The following is an 18,314-nucleotide window of genomic DNA, read 5'->3' as shown; positions in this document are numbered from 1 at the left end:
AGCTTTGTTTGTTTCAATCCAATCATCGAAAGCAAAAGTTATGATTTTCTTTTAACACATGCAAAAACAGATTACAATTTCTTACTTTTCTCCGGCAGTACGTAGTGCAATCCACTTGACAAATTCTGTTTAGTTGAGCTTACAGAATATTAGAAACAGCCCTTTTAATATAAATAAGTGAGAGGCCAGCTTGCAAAGCATTGTCATAATGCTTGGATTAGGACCTTTCTTTGAGTGGGGGAGATTAGAGTGTCAATTACAATCCACAAGTGCAAACAACAATTATAGCCCATGATTATGATTCCAAAAGTAGAAGAGATATATGAATCATTTATATATAAGTACATGATTATGAGAAACAGTTGTAATTATGCAATCAAAAAAATTAAGTCTACTTATGTGCTGCTGGCCCATCAAATGCTAATTTCCAACTAATCTCTACTATCTCAAGTTCTGTTCAAAAACCAAAACTTTATATGGTGTAGAACAATCAATTCTTTAGTTTCTAGTACCAAGAATACAAAAACCGACAAGCTCAGAGTCATTTTATGATTATTATAGCTTGTGTTTAGTTAACCTGCTCTCCGATCAAGTCCAGTCCAACGACAAGAAAAGCCAAACCTTGGAAAAGCAAATAGTAGAAATGAATTCCATGAGCAGATAACAGGCTTCTTGCAGCAGCAGTGAGTAGTAAAAAGGCAAGTGCAAGTTCCTTTCTATACAACTTGTTCTTCTTTTTTGATACTGGGGCCTCTTGTTCCTTTAGCTTACCCAACATATCAAGACCAGATTCAGATAATCCCCTTAGAATCTTTTCATTGTTTAAAGTCTTTGTTTCGCGCTCAGCAAGAGAAAATAAGTCTGATTCAGATGATCTCCCTGTTTTCTTTGTAACAATCCACTCATAAGAGCTTCCGAGCTGAAATAGCCCTGATATCATCGCATTGAACTTTGTCACAGACATTGTGTTTTCGAAAAGCAGGTATGGGATCAAGAATGGGAAAGACTTTGGTGCAGGTAGGATGTTTAAAATGGACATGGAGATAGGGACGTAACAGATAACCCAAATGGGTAATTCTGCCTCAGGTACAAACATGGTTAATGGTAGGATGATACAAAATAGAGTAAATGAGTAAAAGGGAAGAATCAGCTTCCTCAGAAGGAAAAATAGAAATATCAAGTTAGCCTTCTTCCATTTCGATATCTGCAATATCAAAATCAAATTAATACAATTTTGTAAGCTTATAAGACTTGCAGCTATTAAGAGTGAAAAGGTATTAGACACCACATTATTGACAAACCTTGGAACTTAAGATTGCAGGAAGACATAGTCTAAAGAGTTGCATTGGACCAGAGTGCCAACGGTACTGTTGCTTCTTATATGCTTCATAAGACTCTGGTAGTTCACATGGTACTGTGACATCGTTAAGGTAGATAAATTTCCAACCATTTAAGTGTGCTCGAACTGCAATATCCATATCCTCTACGGTTGTCCTCTCAAGCCAGCCTCCTGAGTCTTCTAAGGCCTTAATCCTCCAAACACCAGCAGTTCCATTAAATCCAAAGAAATTTAGGAAAAAACCATTCACTTGTTGTTCAACCTCAAAATGAAAGCATAGATTAATGTTTTGGAGTCTAGTGAGCAAATTCTCTTCTTTGTTAACAAACGACCAGCGAGCCTGAACAAGGGCTATATCCGAGTTTCGCTGAAAAGCAAATTGAAGCACGACCGTCTTAAATTTAAATTATGTAATCTTTGTCAATGATCAATTAAGTAACTGAAAAGAGATGAATTCTTACATGAAAGTGAGGTACAGTAAGCTTTAGATAATCAGGGTAGGGCTGAAAGTCTGCATCAAATATAGCCACAAATTCGTAGTCTTTGACATAGTCACAAGACATCGCAGACTTTAAATTTCCAGCCTTGTAACCAGTTCGGATGAACCGGTGTCTGTATACTATGTTGATCCCTTTTTCTCTCCATGAAGCAACCTCGTCTTGTATTAGTAGTTGTACAAGCTCATCGTCAGAATCATCAAGAACCTGAATCAACAATCGTTCTTTTGGCCAATCCAGCTGACAAGCAGCAGATATGGATGTTGCGAAAACCTAAATAATATAAAACATGCATCGATTTATTTTTTGCTAATGTAACATTATATCAATTGCAGAAAAGAACATCAACTGCACAAAAGGAATGTTTAAAACCACATTACCACACAGATTCTTTTTAGATTGAGCTAATGGAGTGACTCATTGGTGAATCTATAGTCAAATGCGACGTCTCAGTGAGATGGTTTTTTCCAAAAAGATGATCAAAAACAAACTTCTACGTTATTTTACAAGACTAGAAAAAATAACTTGTCTATTAAGAGAGGATTCAATTCTCAATTCTCATACCAAATTGCCAAATGTCAAAAAACAGCTGTCCAGTGTTTAGGCAAATCTTACTCCCACCACTTATGCATGAGAATTAAAACCAGTTACTTGAAAGTACGGGATACCAGTGTAGTTTGTTCAGAGCTGTAATATATGTACAACTTGCCAAAAGCAAAAGGACATTTCTCATTATTCTTTCCTATTCAAAAGCATATTCTTGTTTTCAATTGATTTTAGGACTATTAGAACAGCTCAGCAGATAAAGTACTCAGAAACTAATACAGTAAATAAGTAAATTATGAATTCATATGGTCATTCTCTACACCAAATCATTTTAACCTGAAAACTCTAACCGCCTAAAACTTACACAAATACTACGAAAATAATCATGTCACTAAACCGATATAGTTAGGTGTAGCAAATTACCAATTTTAGTACCAATGCTAGCAATTTCAGGGTAAATGAGGAGTTTGTGAATTATGTCATATGTGTGTGTGTGTGTGAGAGAGAGAGAGAGAGAGAGAGAGCGCGAGATGGAGAGAGAGGGGGGGGGGGGGAGAGAGAGAGATGTACCTCTTTCTCATTGCACATGGGAATCTGAACAAGAACCATTGGGAAACTTAAAGAATCTTCATCATCATATGCTTCTCCGTTAATTTCTGGCTTCAACTTGTTCCACTTAATCCAAAAACACCAAATCCCAAGAGCAAACCTATCCACTGATTGAATCATGAACAGAACAATGCAGAATTTAGAAAGGTTCATAATTGCAGGTGCTACATAATCAACTCTAAAAGAAAGCCAAGCCTTATAAGACCACTGCACAATCCCCTCAACCTCCCATTGATGAGTAATCTTTAAATCCCATTTCTTATAATAAGCAACCATTTCTATAACCAAAGCTACCACTGAAATTGCAAGAAAAATTCTTATAAAGCTATACAATCTTCCTCTATATTTAGACTCTTCTTCCCCAACATCAGATAAAGTTACCCTTTTCTTGAATGAATAAAAGATGGCAGGAGCAGCCATTGACAGCCATGAAAACAATCTTTGAGCTTTGAGAAGAAGAACCCATGATAACTGTTTAGTACTTGCAGCTTTTTGTTTATCTTTTGTATCATTCATCTCTACTAAAGAAAAGTTAGTAGGATTTACAATCTTCACCACAACTGAACTGGGTGCCATTTTTCTTGATGTATGATTGTAAAAAGCAAAGAATGCAAATTATATAGGCAAAGTTCTTCTTTTTTACTAATAAATGCTAAATCTTTGAAAAATATTTCTTTTTTATTTTCCAAAAGAAACCAAGAATCTAAGAAATTTAGTTAATGAGTACAAGGTAGTTTGGTAGCAGAAGTAATGATTCAAAAATAAATATAGGAAGAAATGAGAAAATGTGTCCAAATTTAATGGGGAGACGCACATTAGCATTACTATAAAAATGTGATGAACATATTTTTATTTTTTCCGGAATGAGTTTGGGATGCAAATAGAAGCTTCAGGCCAGGCTTTTTTTTAAAGACAGACTTAATAGTGAATAGGAATAATAAAGTCAACTAATATATTTAATATTGTATTAATCGGATGGCCGGGAGATGGTAAAAAGGAATAAAAGTATCACAATCTTGTATTTATTTCCTTCTGATTATTTGTGATAGAATGATAATCTCTAAGCAATATTGCTTTTTAACGTACTTTGAAAAAAATATATATAAATATATTTTAGATAATGTAAGATTTGGTAAAAGATATATTACAATTAATGTGTTTGAATAAAGTTTCATTAAAAGAAAAAATTAGCAATAATTCGTTAAGTTCTCTTCTACCTTATTTATGGAATATTTTGTCACAAATTAGGTGATTTCTAGTAATTTAATTTCATAAATTCTAGAAAAAGTAAACTTTCGGTGATAAAAATATCCTAACATAAAGGTCTGAGGTATAAGATATATATAATTGGTTTAACTACATAATCTGTTTAACTAGGGGACAGTTAGACATTTTCAAAGAGTAGCGCTAATTACCTGTACTCGTTATCAAAATATTTTATCAAAATATTTTTCGAATGACATTATCATATTTTTAATTTGTGATGTGGAGTTCATTTTTATAATCAAAAAAATTAGGGGAATTTGTTCTATATACTACTTTTTTTATTCTTATTTCTATTTTTACTAGTCCAATTAATGTGCTTTTTATCATTACTACGTTTCTTACACGCACAAGGTTTTATTGTTGTACATACGGTCCACTAGGTTTCGTTTTTCAAAAATACGGTAGTGGAGTTAGAGTACTGGAGTTTAGAGTAGTGGTTGGGGGTTGAGATGCTCAGACTCACTGTTTCATTACTTGTAACCAAACCTCTCATCAGCGAAACTTATCAGCGAAGCTCTCTCTCTAGAGAAGTTCTTTTTAGCGAAGCTCTCTCGTTCTCACTCCCGCACTGTTTTGCTGGTTAATCAGGTGAAGTGTTATAAATCCATAAATACCTCTGATTTGTTCGATTTTTGTTTGTTAAAACCCTAAATACCTTAATTTCGGATAATATGTTGCTTTATAGCTTGTTAGGTGATAAGTGGCATTTTATACCACTTAGAACATCTTAAAATGGCTTAAATTGGTACCTTGAAATCAAGTATTTTGTGTATTTGATACGTTTTTCTAGTGTTTATGCATTTCGGGGTATTAGTTGCATTTCGGAGGAGTAATCATCAAGAATAAGCCTTGGCATGTGTTCACCATTGCGAGAGGAAAGAAAGGGGCAGATTACGGCGAAGAAACGGAGCAAACTCAGGATTTTTCCAGTAGGGTCCTGAGCGCCCGCTCAGCTATGCTGAGCGGCCGCGCAGAAAGCTGAGCGCCCGCTCAGCTGTGCGGCCGCGCAGAAAGCTGAGCGCCCGCTCAGCGCGCAGGGTCGGGAAAAAAGATAAATTTTTAGGACTTCTACTTCTGTTTGGCTTCCACTTCTATGTAATCTGAGTTTTATGGGACTATTATATAAGTAGATTTAGAGACGTTTTCAGGAGGTTGGATCGTGGTATTAAGCAAGGAGCGAAGGAGATAAGGAAGAAGACCGTTTTAGCACACAGCAACGAAGAGGAAGCATATTTTCTTGTGATTCTTATTTCGTTGTAACGTTGGATGCTAGTTTTCTTACTTTGAACTTAATTACTCTTGTGACGTACTCTGATTTAATATAATTAGTTTAGTTATTATTTTCTTGTGTTTGTTTATTATGATTTCATATGAACTCATGATGACGATAAGTGCTATTATGGGCTAATCGTGATCATGGGGTCGCAACGGATTTACTATGGAATTCTTTAGTTAATTGTTTAATACTTTAGTGTGTGATGATTGTATGATATTTAGTATTGGTTGTGCGTATTCGTCTTATGTGCTTCGCGAACATATAAGATAGGGTGTTAATCTCTTGTGAAGCGATGATGGATCTTAAGATTTAGAACTTGCCATGCTAGCATAGGTTCATGTATGATATGCATGATTAGTGGGTAACTCCAACAGTTTTATTCGCCCTGTGTAATCAAAAGGAATAACTTGTGCTTAATTCGTTGTGTTGTCAATTTCTGTAGACATATAGGAACTCAACATAATTGATGCATATTCAACTTCTATCTTAATTGTGGATGCTTGGTAGAATGGTATGAGTACAATGAAAGTTGGCTTTTATCAGTTTCGTGTTATTCGATTAATATCATCACTGTCACATGCTAAAGGTAATAACAATAACTATTGAAGGAAGTAGTAATGAAGTTATGATCTCATGAGTGTTTTAATATTGTTAATTGAAGTGTTATTTAAGTGATAAACTAAGTAATTAATTGTAGTTAATATTTAGTCAACAATTCTAAGTGTTAGTGTCTTAACATTGAGAAGTAATCATACGTTGGTGTGTGAGTTTAATTGAAGAATAATTAGTCTGAGTCTCTGTGGGAACGAACTAGAAAGTATCCTATATTACTTGCGAACGCGTATACTTGCGTGTATTTTAGCGCGTATTTCCGCCCTAACAAGTTTTTGGCACCGCTGCCGGGGACTCGACGTATTTGTTTAGTTTATATACTTACCATCATTGGTCATTAGGACTCAGTGACTAGGACGTAGTTGTTACTTATTGTTTATGGTTGTGTTTCAGGTACTTTAGCGAGCGTTTATGCAAACTCGTTCTCGTACTCGCAAGAGGACTTTAGATACAGCTGAGGAGACAGACGAAGTTCTTGATACTCCGGAGAAGATAGATTTTGAAGATTCGGATTCAGGAACTGAGCAGAAAGAACCAGTAATCATGGGTGATTGTATTGTTCAGGCTCATCCAGCTCTTATGGACTTTTCTCGGCCTAAAATTGATGACATTCAGTCAAGCATTCTTCATCCAGCTATTCAAGCTAACACCTTTGAAATCAAGCCGGGCACTATTCAGATGGTGCAGAATTCTGTTTCTTTTGGAGGAGCTGCGACTGAAGACCCCAACATGCACATAAGGAATTTTGTCGAGATCTGCAGCACTTTCAAGTATAATGGCGTGACTGATGAGGCTATCAAGCTGAGGCTTTTCCCATTCTCACTGAGGGACAAAGCTAAGGACTGGTTACATTCTGAACCAGCTGGGTCCATCACTACTTGGCAAGATCTTGCGCAAAAGTTTTTGGTGAAGTTTTATCCGATGGCAAAGACTGCTGCTATGAGGAGTGCTCTTACTCAGTTTGCGCAGCAACCTACAAAATCTATGTGCGAAGCTTGGGAACGCTACAAGGAAATGTCGAGAAAGTGTCCACATCATGGAATGCCCGATTGGATGGTGATCACTGGTTTCTATAATGGTTTGGGGGCCCAATCTCGGCCCATGCTCGATGCAGCAGCTGGAGGCGCCTTATGGGCCAAAAGCTATACTGAAGCTTATAATCTTATCGAGACTATGGATGCAAATGAGCATCAAAACCCAACTCAGAGGATGATTCCTGGGAAGGTAGCATGTATTCTGGAAGTCGATGCAGCCACCGCTATTGCAGCGCAGCTCCAGGCGTTGTCGATGAAGGTTGATTCTCTAGCTACATATGGAGTTAATCAAATAGCTATGGTTTATGAGCTTTGTGCAGGTTCTCATGCTACGGATCAGTGTTCTCTTATCAACCAATCTGTTCAGTATGTGAATAATTATCAGCGACAACAGCAGCCTGTGCCAGCTACTTATCATCCTAACAACAGAAATCATCCAAATTTCAGCTGGGGTAATAACCAGAATGCTATTCAGCCACCATATCAGCAAGGTGTGAGTAAACAGTTTAATCCACCTGGATTCCAACAACCACAGCAGTATGCTCAAAGGCAATCATATCCTCAACAGGGAAGTGCAGCTGCACCTACTAGTGCTGATTTTGATGAACTTAAGCTATTATGCAAGAGTCAGGCGGTTGCTATCAAGACCTTGGAAAATCAAATCGGTCAAATAGCCAATGCAGTGCTAAATCATCAACCTGGCACACTTCCCAGTGATACGGAAGTACCAGGCAGAAAGGAAGCTAAAGAGCAAGTCAAGGCTATTACCTTAAGGTCTGGGAAAGTTGCTGATGCTGAAAAGGCAGAAGAAGGAGAAGCTGAAGTTAGAGATGAAGAAGCTAAGCAAAAGGAGAAAGCGGCGGAACCAAGAAAGACTACTGTTGAACACACTCTGCCTGAGGGTAATACAGGGGAGAAACAACTCTATCCTCCACCACCTTTCCCTAAGAGATTGCAGCAACAAAAGCTGGATAAACAGTTCGGTAAGTTTCTGGAGGTGTTCAAGAAACTTCACATCAATATACCTTTCGCTGAGGCTCTGGAGCAAATGCCTAGTTATGCGAAGTTTATGAAGAATATTCTTTCAAGGAAGGTGAAACTGGATGACCTTAAGACCGTTGCTCTAACGGAAGAATGCAGGCTGTTCTGCAGCAAAAGTTAACTCCAAAGCTTAAAGATCCAGGTAGCTTCACCATTCCTTGCACCATTGGCAAGTTGACTTTTGAAAAGTGCCTTTGTGATTTGGGAGCAAGCATCAATCTGATGCCGTTGTCGATCTTTAAAAAGTTTGATTTGCCTGATCCAAAACCCACCTACATGTCTCTATAATTGGCTGATCGTTCTATTACTTACCCAAGGGGCATAGTGGAGGATGTGCTAGTCAAGGTGGATAAGCTCTTCTTTCCTGCAGATTTTGTTATTCTGGATTTTGAGGAAGATAAGAAGATTCCCATAATCTTGGGAAGACCTTTCTTGGCTACTGGCCGTACCTCAATGAAATTCCCTACAGAAGATGAGGAGTGCTTAAAAGTGGATGTGATTGATTCTGCGGTTACTTCATAACTCGATCGCATGCTAATGCCTGATACATTGGAAAAGGCCTTAGTGGGGGATTTTGACAGTGATGATGAAGATGGCAACGAGCAATTACAATATCTGAATGCTTCTCCCTGGAAGTGAAAGCTGGACATGCCGTTTGAATCTCTTGGTACTTCTGACCTCAAGAATGCTGAAGGAAAGCTCAAACCATCAATAGAGGAAGCACCTACCTTGGAGCTCAAGTCATTACCTGAACACTTGAGGTATGCTTTTTTAGGTGATGCATCTATTTTACCTGTTATTATTGCATCTAACCTTTCAGGTAGTGAGGAAGACAAGCTCTTAAGGAATTTGAGAGAATTCAAATCAGCTATTGGATGGACCATAGCAGACATCAAGGGGATCAGCCCTTCATATTGTATGCATAAAATTCTGCTAGAGGAAGGTAGTAAGCCGACTGTTGAGCAGCAGCGCAGACTTAATCCTATCATGAAGGAAGTGGTGAAGAAAGAAATTCTGAAATGGCTAGATGCAGGCATCATTTATCCTATTTCTGATAGTTCTTGGGTGAGCCCCGTACAATGTGTGCCTAAGAAAGGAGGTATTACTGTGGTAGCAAATGAGAAGAACGAGCTCATCACCACTCGAACAGTAACAGGATGGAGAGTATGCATGGATTATCGAAAGTTGAACAAAGCCACGAGGAAGGATCACTTCCCTCTTCCATTCATTGATCAGATGCTTGACAGGTTGACTGATCATGAGTATTATTGTCTTCTGGATGGCTATTCATGGTATAATCATATTTGTATTGCACTAGAGGATCAGGAAAAGACTACCTTCACTTGTCCATTTGGCACATTTGCTTTTCGCAGAGTTTCGTTTTGGTTATGTGGCGCACCAGCCACTTTTCAGAGATGTATGATGGCTATATTCTCTGACATGATTGGAAATAATGTTGAGGTGTTCATGGACGACTTCTCCGTCTTTGGACATTCGTATGATGAATGTTTGAATAATCTTCGTGCCGTACTCAAAAGGTGCGTGGAAACTAATTTGGTGCTCAATTGGGAGAAATGTCATTTTATGGTGCGTGAAGGCATTATTCTTGGGCATAAGGTCTCTAGCAAGGGTCTGGAGGTGGACAAGGCCAAGGTGGGAGTCATTGAAAATCTTCCACCACCTATTTCTGTGAAAGGAATCTGTAGTTTTCTTGGTCATGCGTGTTTTTATCGGCGGTTCATCAAGGACTTTTCGAAGATATCTAAGCCGTTGTGCAATTTGCTTGAGAAAGATGTGCCTTTCAAATTTGATGATGAATGTTTGGCCGCATTCGAGACTCTCAAGAAGAGTTTGATCACTGCACCAGTTATTACAGCACCAGATTGGACAGAGCCGTTTGAGATGATGTGTGATGCGAGTGATTATGCGGTAGGTGCAGTTCTGGGGCAGCGCAAGAATAATCTCTTTCATGTGGTCTACTATGCAAGTAAGACCTTAAATGGGGCCCAAATGAATTACACCACTACGGAGAAGGAGCTCTTGGCTATAGTCTTTAGTTTCGAGAAATTTCGATCTTATCTGCTTGGGACTAAAGTGACAGTATTCACTGATCATGCGGCCATTCGCTATTTGGTTTCCAAGAAGGATTCGAAGCCGAGACTCATTCGTTGGGTGCTCTTACTTCAGGAATTTGATTTAGAGATCAAGGATCGAAAAGGTACTGAGAATCAAGTAGCTGACCATCTCTCTAGGTTGGAGAATCCCGAGTCTACTTCACAAGATAAGACATTGATCAATGAATCTTTTCCGGATGAGCAGTTGTTCGCAGTTCAGGAGGAAGAGCCATGGTTTGCAGATATTGTAAACTATCTTGTCAGCAATATAATGCCTCCTAATTTGACCTTAGCTCAAAATAAGAAGTTTCTGCATGAGGTGAAGTGGTATATGTGGGATGAACCATATTTGTTTCGACAGGGAGCTGACCAGATCATCAGGAGATGTATCCCGTTCTGTGAGACGGAGGGGATATTACGAGACTGCCACTCCACAGTTTATGATGGACACTATGGTGGTGAGAAGACGGCAGCTCGTATTCTGCAAGCAGGTTTTTTCTGGCCTACTTTGTTTAAGGATGCTCATCAGTTTGTTTTAAGGTGTGATCGTTGCCAAAGAGTGGGAAATTTGACGAGAAAGGATGAGATGTCGTTAAATGTGATGCTTGAAGTCGAGGTCTTTGATGTTTGGGGAATCGATTTCATGGGGCCTTTTGTCTCGTCCTGCAATAATCAGTACATCTTGCTGGCAGTCGATTATGTCTCAAAATGGGTAGAAGTCAAAGCTCTACCGAAAAATGATGCAAAGGCAGTGCTGAATTTTCTTCATAAGCAGATTTTCACAAGGTTTGGAACACCTCGGGTAATCATAAGTGTTGAAGGGTTGCATTTCTGCAACCGTAAGTTCACTTCTATGATGCAGCGTTATAATGTGAATCATTGAGTTGCTACTGCCTATCATCCGCAAACAAATGGTCAAGCAGAAGTATCTAACAGAGAGATCAAGCGCATTCTAGAGAAGGTTGTTTGTCCGTCAAGGAAGGATTGGTCTTTAAAGCTCGATGAAGCTGTTTGGGCTTACAGAACAACATACAAAACTCCACTTGGTATGTCCCCGTTTCAGTTGGTGTACGGTAAGGGATGTCATTTACCTGCGGAGCTTGAGCATAAGGCCTACTGGGCGTTGAAAAAGTTGAACCTGGATTTAGATGCAGCTGGTAAGAAGAGAATGCTTCAGCTTAATGAACTTGATGAATTCCGACTTCAAGCGTACGAGAATAACAAAATGTACAAGGAAAAGGTGAAGAGGTGTCACGATAGGAAGCTACATCCTAAGTTATTCGTGCCGGGGCAACAAGTTCTCTTATTCAACTCTCGTCTCCGACTTTTTCCTGGGAAGTTGAAATCAAGATGGTCTGGACCTTTTATTGTCAAAACTGTGTTTCCACATGGAGCGGTGCAAATTTTTGAGAATGATCCGGACCAAGCATTCAAGGTTAATGGTCAACGTTTGAAGCATTACTATGGAGACATGGCAAACTGAGAAGTGGTTAGTGCCATTTTATTGACTACTTGAGAAAGGTACGCAACGTCAAGCTAATGACGAAAAAGAAGCGCTGCGTGGGAGGCAACCCATGATTTGTTGTTACAGGAACCCTTAGAAGTTAATAACCTATCCAAAAACACAAAAAAATAGAAAAACGGGACTGAAAAAAAAATTCCAGTGACCCCCTGAGCGCCCGCTCAGCTCTGCTGAGCGACCGCTCAGGGGTCAACTGCCAGAATTTTTTTTAAGTTCAGAAAAAAACCAAAAAAATCAGAAAATTAAAAAAACCAAACACAGCCCATAAACCCACGACTTCTTTTCCTAATACCCCATGATTTCATCCCTCAACCCCACTCTTTATCTAATTTTAACCTAACCCACACCCTATATATACATACACCTATCCTACACATCCCCCACAAACTTTCTACACTCAAACTCTCTCCCAAACACAAAAACTCAGTTCTTAAACACTTTTATTCAAGATTCAATGGCACCCAAGAGAGCACGAACTATTGATAGTAGCAGCACAGTCCCTACTGCTGATTCATCGAGGGGTACTGCTGCAAGGCCTCGGTTGAATGACAGAGCTGCGGAGGAGGAGTACACTAGGCTTTTGGGGAAGCCGATTCTGAAGGAGAGAGGGTTTTTACCATCGGGGAGGGATGGTGAGTTGCTACCTATGATTGCAGAGAAGGGGTGGATAGCTTTTTGTGAGTCGCCCGAAGCAGTGCCGATGAGCGTGGTTCGCGAGTTCTATGTGAACGCGAAGGCCGAGAAGAATGGGTTTTCTGTGGTCCGAGGGCCGACGGTTGATTATCACCCAGCGGCGATTCGCCGTGTGATTGGGCAGCGAGAGAGGAAGCTCAAGAAAGAGAACTGGAATGAGAAGACTACTGAGGATTTCGACTTGGATTTGATTTGTGCTACTCTCTGTAGGCCGGGCACAGTTTGGACCTTCAAGACCGACACTAATGAGTATCGTCACTTCCCGGCGATCGCTATGAACAGGTATGCCCGTGCATGGAATGCGTTTATTTGTGCTAATATTTTGCCTTCTTCACATGCACACGAGGTCACAGTTGAGAGAGCATAGTTGTTGTGGGGAATTCTTAATGAGGATTACTATGTGGACCTTGGTGAGTTTATCTACCAAGGAATTCTGAAGTTTTTGAGGGGAGCTAAGCACATGAACATCCCTTATGCATCCACGGTCACGAAGCTTTGCCGAGCAGTGGGAGTGAACTGGCCGGCTCATGAGCAGTTGCAGTTTCCGGCCACTCCGATTGATTCTGGGACTCTGAATGGGATGCAGGAGTGGACCGGTGGTGAGCCCGAGGAGCATGGGTTGGGTTATCATCTTCCAGGAGGGCGTCCAGCACGAGGTGCTACTATGGCTAGGCCTAGGTGTGATGAGGCTGGTTCTTCGAGAGCTCAGGAGGGTGCTGGGATGGCTGATGCCCAGTATAGGAGGCTTTCACGACGGATGGATGCCATGTACGAGACACAGAGCAGGTTTGCTCAGGAGCTCACCCTTGCGTTAGGGACTGCTTTTCGGGGCCTTGGAGCTGATATCCAGTGGCCAGTTTTTGGTGAGGACTCTGCATACCCGCCGCCTGATACTCCACCCACTGAGGGTGATGATGATGATGACTCCGAGTAGGTATACCCTGTGTTCCTTTGTAACACCCCCAAATCCGGGGTCGGGGATCCGGGTTGTCACGAGTTCCATTTCCCTTAATAACACCCAATCATAATAATTACTCAACTACTCTGTACTGTGACCCCACAATAAACACACACACCACACGTTATAGTCTCAGAGATGAACACCCAAAAATAACCATAAGTCATTTTATTCCACAATTATCTGCCCATACACCTTAAAAGGTTTTCTGAATAAATTTACATTTCTTTGCCATTATTACAATTCATAAATATTAATAAATCTGGTACATCAAAAGTTGAAAGCCTAGCCTATTGGTAGTTCCTACCTCAGCTACGGCGGCATCAATGCTTCTAGAAAACTGCGGAACGTCTCCTAATCGCTTGCGAATCGGGAGCTTGGTCCTGTTCATCTTTTCTATCTGTTGTTGTGTGATGAAAGAAGAAAGCAAGGGTGAGCAGCAAGCCCACCAAAATAATATGTATAATGATTAACAATATAAGCCTTCTCATAGTACTCATGAAAGTCTTGGTCAAAAGAAATGAGCCAAGTTGATATCTTAATGCGATGAAGTCGCAAAATATTCAGTATATATATATATACATATATACTTTTCAAAATATTGGAAGTTCTCTTCCATGCATAATATACACAAGTCCCAGTGTATAACTGTATATAAAAAAAAATATCGTTGCAAGGTGACCTCATATATCTAACCTTGTCTCAACGTTTTTTTGAAAATCTTTGTCATTCATAAGACAATTATTAATTAGATATAAGTTTAAAAGATGAAGTTACCAAATACTCCAATATACTTATATCTTTCCCAAATACTACTTGAACTACCACCGTTCAAGTTATAATCAGTTTCAAAAGTTCATCACATAGATGAGACTACAAGACAAGATTTGAATAGATTCAATCTTTGAATATCATTATAAATAATGAAGTTACGAGATACTTCATTAAGTCCCGACATATATATACACCTATATATATATACATTTCCTGAAAACCTCTGTCATGTAAAGTATGAACAGAATTGCAATATCCAATAAATTTGGAAAGGAAGGAATTTTGGCATAAACCTGATATCTTGCTGATCAGGCAAAGATACCAATAAGTAACCTTTTCTACTAGTAGATGGACGAATTCCCCACTGGTCATCACCCTGGTCGTAATAGGACCTTATGCTGGACTGCCACTCAGCCACTTATGCATTTGATGGACTCCCACTGAGCCACTTACACTATCATGGACGCCCACTGAGCCCATGTTGCTTATGCCGACTCAATAGATGGACTTACTTCCCGAACGTTGGGTAAGTAATCAATTCATTTACCAAAACTGCAACCTTGTTGCGAATATAAAATACACCACAGAGCCAGATCCCTCAGGTTTTGAGCGAGTATTTAAATCCCCTTAAAAAGGGAAGATCTTAAATATAAAAATGAGTTTTGGGATCCGCTCTAACTTTTAAAAATCATTTTGAAGACTCGAAAACACTTTAAAGAGTGTTTGGAGTAAAGCTGATTTAATGAAGTAAATCAGTCCCCAGTATATTTAGAAAATGTCTGAATATTATTATGTAAATAATATTCCCATAAAGAATAATCTTTATAAAAATAATCGAAGTAGAAGTATTAAAACTTATACTTGAAATGGATATTAAATAACCAAAGATATACTTATACGAAAGTACTATCTTTATTTGAATAATCAAAGATAAGTTTGATTATCGACACCTTATTCTTTAATAAAATAAAGAACATATCTCAGCAAATAATCGGAGTCATAGATCCTCAAATGAATATTCAAATAATATTCATTAAATAATATAAACTGAGTCATAAACCCTCGAATGAATATTCATAATAATATTCATTTAATAAACTAAAGAAGTCATAAGCCCTCGAATGAATATTCATAATAATATTCATTAAATAAAATAAAGTTATCGAATAAACCTTATTCGATTAATAGTTTTGAAAACTATAACCATATATATATATAAATATATATGTATATATATACATATATACAAAATCTACTCGGGATCCTCGGCTCCCGGTTTTAGAAAATGTTTTCACCTTTTGGGTCCCTATACTAAGGGTATATGCAAGTTACCGCTATCCTCTAGCATAGGTATTATCAACTGAATCAACAATTAGATATGGAAAGAATACGAAACAGGCATGCATATATATATACCATAGCAGCATGCTTCAATATATTGCAACATTTGCTAATTAACCAACATGCAACTATCGCAAGATAATGCATATACATATATACATCACAACAACAGTTATAACGGGTAGAAAACTTGCCTGAGCGACTTGGGGTGATAAAAGGCTCGGGACGAGTCTGGTAACCTATAAACAACAAGTAAGTTGGAATTAAACCAAAGTCACTTGTAAATCTATACTTTAACTAACTTAGACTCTAACGCTTGTTTTGCGCTTACTGACTCGCTTAAGTCACTCGGGTATCCTCGGCTCCACCATTTTTAATAATTTAACCTTTACGAGTTTTAAGGCGATTCCTTCGCGAGTGTATTACCAACTGCCTAACACACTTACCATAAATGTTTCATACATTAATTAACCCTTTTTGGTCTTTAACCTATGTTTCAAAGTAAGGCGAGGGGAAAAGTTTCGTTCGCGAAATGCCGTTACATGAAACGGTCGTTTCTCCTAAACCGTGCATCGGAATCGAACGAACTACATATAAAAACGAAGCTCGTAACATGAGCTATCTAAACATGGCAATGGTCATAATCTAGTAGGGGGTTCTCGGGTCCTAATGTTATGCACAAAAACAGTCTAAAGAAAATCGGACGTTACGACGGCTATGTTTACGCGATTTCCCAATTTTAAACCATTCAAAACCAACCCAATTCAACCTCAAATCCAACATACAACCAACATCCATCCTTATCACATCATAACAACCCCAACCAATTCAATTTTACCATTCATACTTATGCCTAAGCTTAACTTTAACCATGCTTAAGTTCTTTTAATCAAAACAACAACATTTACCATTCCATTTCAATACCATTTCAATCCCAAACTCTAAATCACAAACATCAAGCTACAATATCACCCTACTAATCAAAATCATCTTATAATACATAGGAATCTAGGGATTGGAGATGATATACCTTCCTTGAAGTGGTGGGAGGAGCTAGGAAGCCTTAAGAAGCTTTGAGAAGTCTTAGGAATGCTTGGATCTTCAAGGAAAACAAGAAAAATTTCAAGTTAAAAACTTGAAAACACTATTCATTGTCTTCTTCTTTGATTAAATGAAGAAGCTTGAGAAGGAATTGATGGCTTAAACTCATGATATAGCCCTAACTAAGCATAAAGATGATTAGGGAATTATCTTACCAATTTAGGAGGCTTGGATCTTGAGTTTTGAATTTCTTGCCCTTTAAAATGATAAAAAGCCGAGAGCAAAGATGAACCATGCCTTGGTTTCTTTTTGATTTTGATGAAGAATGAATTTGCTTGGCTTGGTTGACTTGTTTTTGTGTTTGATTTAGTTAATTACCTAGTTGCCCTTGATTTTGTGTGGTTAAAAAGCCACCACATCTCCTTCCTTCCCATGTCATGCCCATGTCATGTGGTGATGTCATCTTTCCCTCCTTGTCCTCTTCTCATTGGTTGGGTGACATCACTCTCTCTAATCCCTTTGATTAACTTCCTAATTGTTTGCCTAATGACCGCTGATCTGTTATACGGTTCGCTTAACTTTCATTCTCGTTTATCGTTTGAAGGATCATACCCGGGATCTTATTACTTAGGTTCCCTTAACCTTCGTCAATACATTATTCCTTTTTATGATCCTCTATTATAATCCTTTAATTTAAATTCCTTTTATTCTGTTACCTTATACTCAATTCTTTCTGTATCTGGTGGATTTCCGGGAAAAACCAAAGTGTTCGGAATTGGATTCTGAGGATCTTTACATACACTTATATACCATATAGAGTACTAATAAAATCTCAGAATATCAATAACAGAACCCCTACATAGTGTGGCAGGAAAAGTTTTCTCATTCAGCAAAAACACTATTCATAAGGGTTTCAAAAATTTCCAAAAAAATTGGGGTTATTACAGTCTCCCCTCCTTAAAAGGATTCCGTCCCGGAATCAGATAGAAAATGAATATGGATACTTTCTTAGCATTACACTTTCTAATTCTCAAGGAAATTCTCCCACATTGTGGTTCTTCCATCAAACTCTGAATAGTTTGATAATCCTTCTCCTAAGCACTTGTTCCTTTATAAATCTATAACCTTTCCTGGTTACTCCATATAGGTTACGTCGGGTTGCATGTTTATGTGCTTATATGCCCCTATTTGTCTGGCATCCGAATTACACTTCCTTAAGATTGATACGCGAAACACGTTATGACTTGCTACAGGTTTGGGGGTAGGGCTAGCTCGTAAGCTAACTTTCCAATCCGTCTTAATATCTCAAAGGTCCAATGTATCTTGGGCTTAGTTTTCCTTTCTTTCCGAATCTCATTAACCTCTTCCAAGGGAATGCTTATAACAACATTAGGTCCCCTACTTCCCATTCCTTGTCCTTTCATGTCAAATCAGCATACCTCTTATGTCCATCTTGGGTTACTACCAGCCATCCTCTGCTTAGATCTATCATATCCTTGGTCCTTTGGACCACTGCTGGTCCGAGCATCTTGCGCTCTACAACTTCATCCTAACCTAAGGGAGATCGACATTGTCTTCCCTCAAGGATCTCATAAGGCGATATCTCGATAATGACATATGATCTATTGTCGTAAGATAATTCAATCCGCGT

At 38.7% G+C, this 18,314-nt stretch overlaps 1 protein-coding gene and 1 non-coding gene across 2 annotated transcripts; both read right to left on the bottom strand.

The window, feature by feature from the left end:
- Positions 1 to 319: 319 nt before the first annotated feature.
- On the bottom strand, positions 320 to 3,834 carry LOC141718085 (xyloglucan glycosyltransferase 4-like). Its single transcript, XM_074520449.1, has 4 exons — positions 2,953 to 3,834; positions 1,801 to 2,109; positions 1,302 to 1,706; positions 320 to 1,204 (listed from the first exon to the last, which is right to left on the bottom strand). Exons 1-4 carry the CDS (start codon positions 3,565 to 3,567, stop codon positions 569 to 571), a joined length of 1,965 nt encoding a protein of 654 aa, XP_074376550.1. The 5' UTR covers positions 3,568 to 3,834; the 3' UTR covers positions 320 to 568.
- Positions 3,835 to 7,081: 3,247 nt separating this feature from the next.
- Positions 7,082 to 7,188, bottom strand: LOC141722639 (small nucleolar RNA R71). Its single transcript, XR_012575649.1, has one exon. It is a non-coding gene; the product is annotated as a small nucleolar RNA R71 (small nucleolar RNA).
- Between the last annotated feature and the right edge of the window lie 11,126 nt (positions 7,189 to 18,314).

The sequence above is a fragment of the Apium graveolens genome, chromosome 4 (genome assembly GCF_009905375.1).
Source record: "Apium graveolens cultivar Ventura chromosome 4, ASM990537v1, whole genome shotgun sequence".
Taxonomy (NCBI): domain Eukaryota; kingdom Viridiplantae; phylum Streptophyta; class Magnoliopsida; order Apiales; family Apiaceae; genus Apium; species Apium graveolens.
This window is presented reverse-complemented; position numbering and strand designations above follow the sequence as displayed.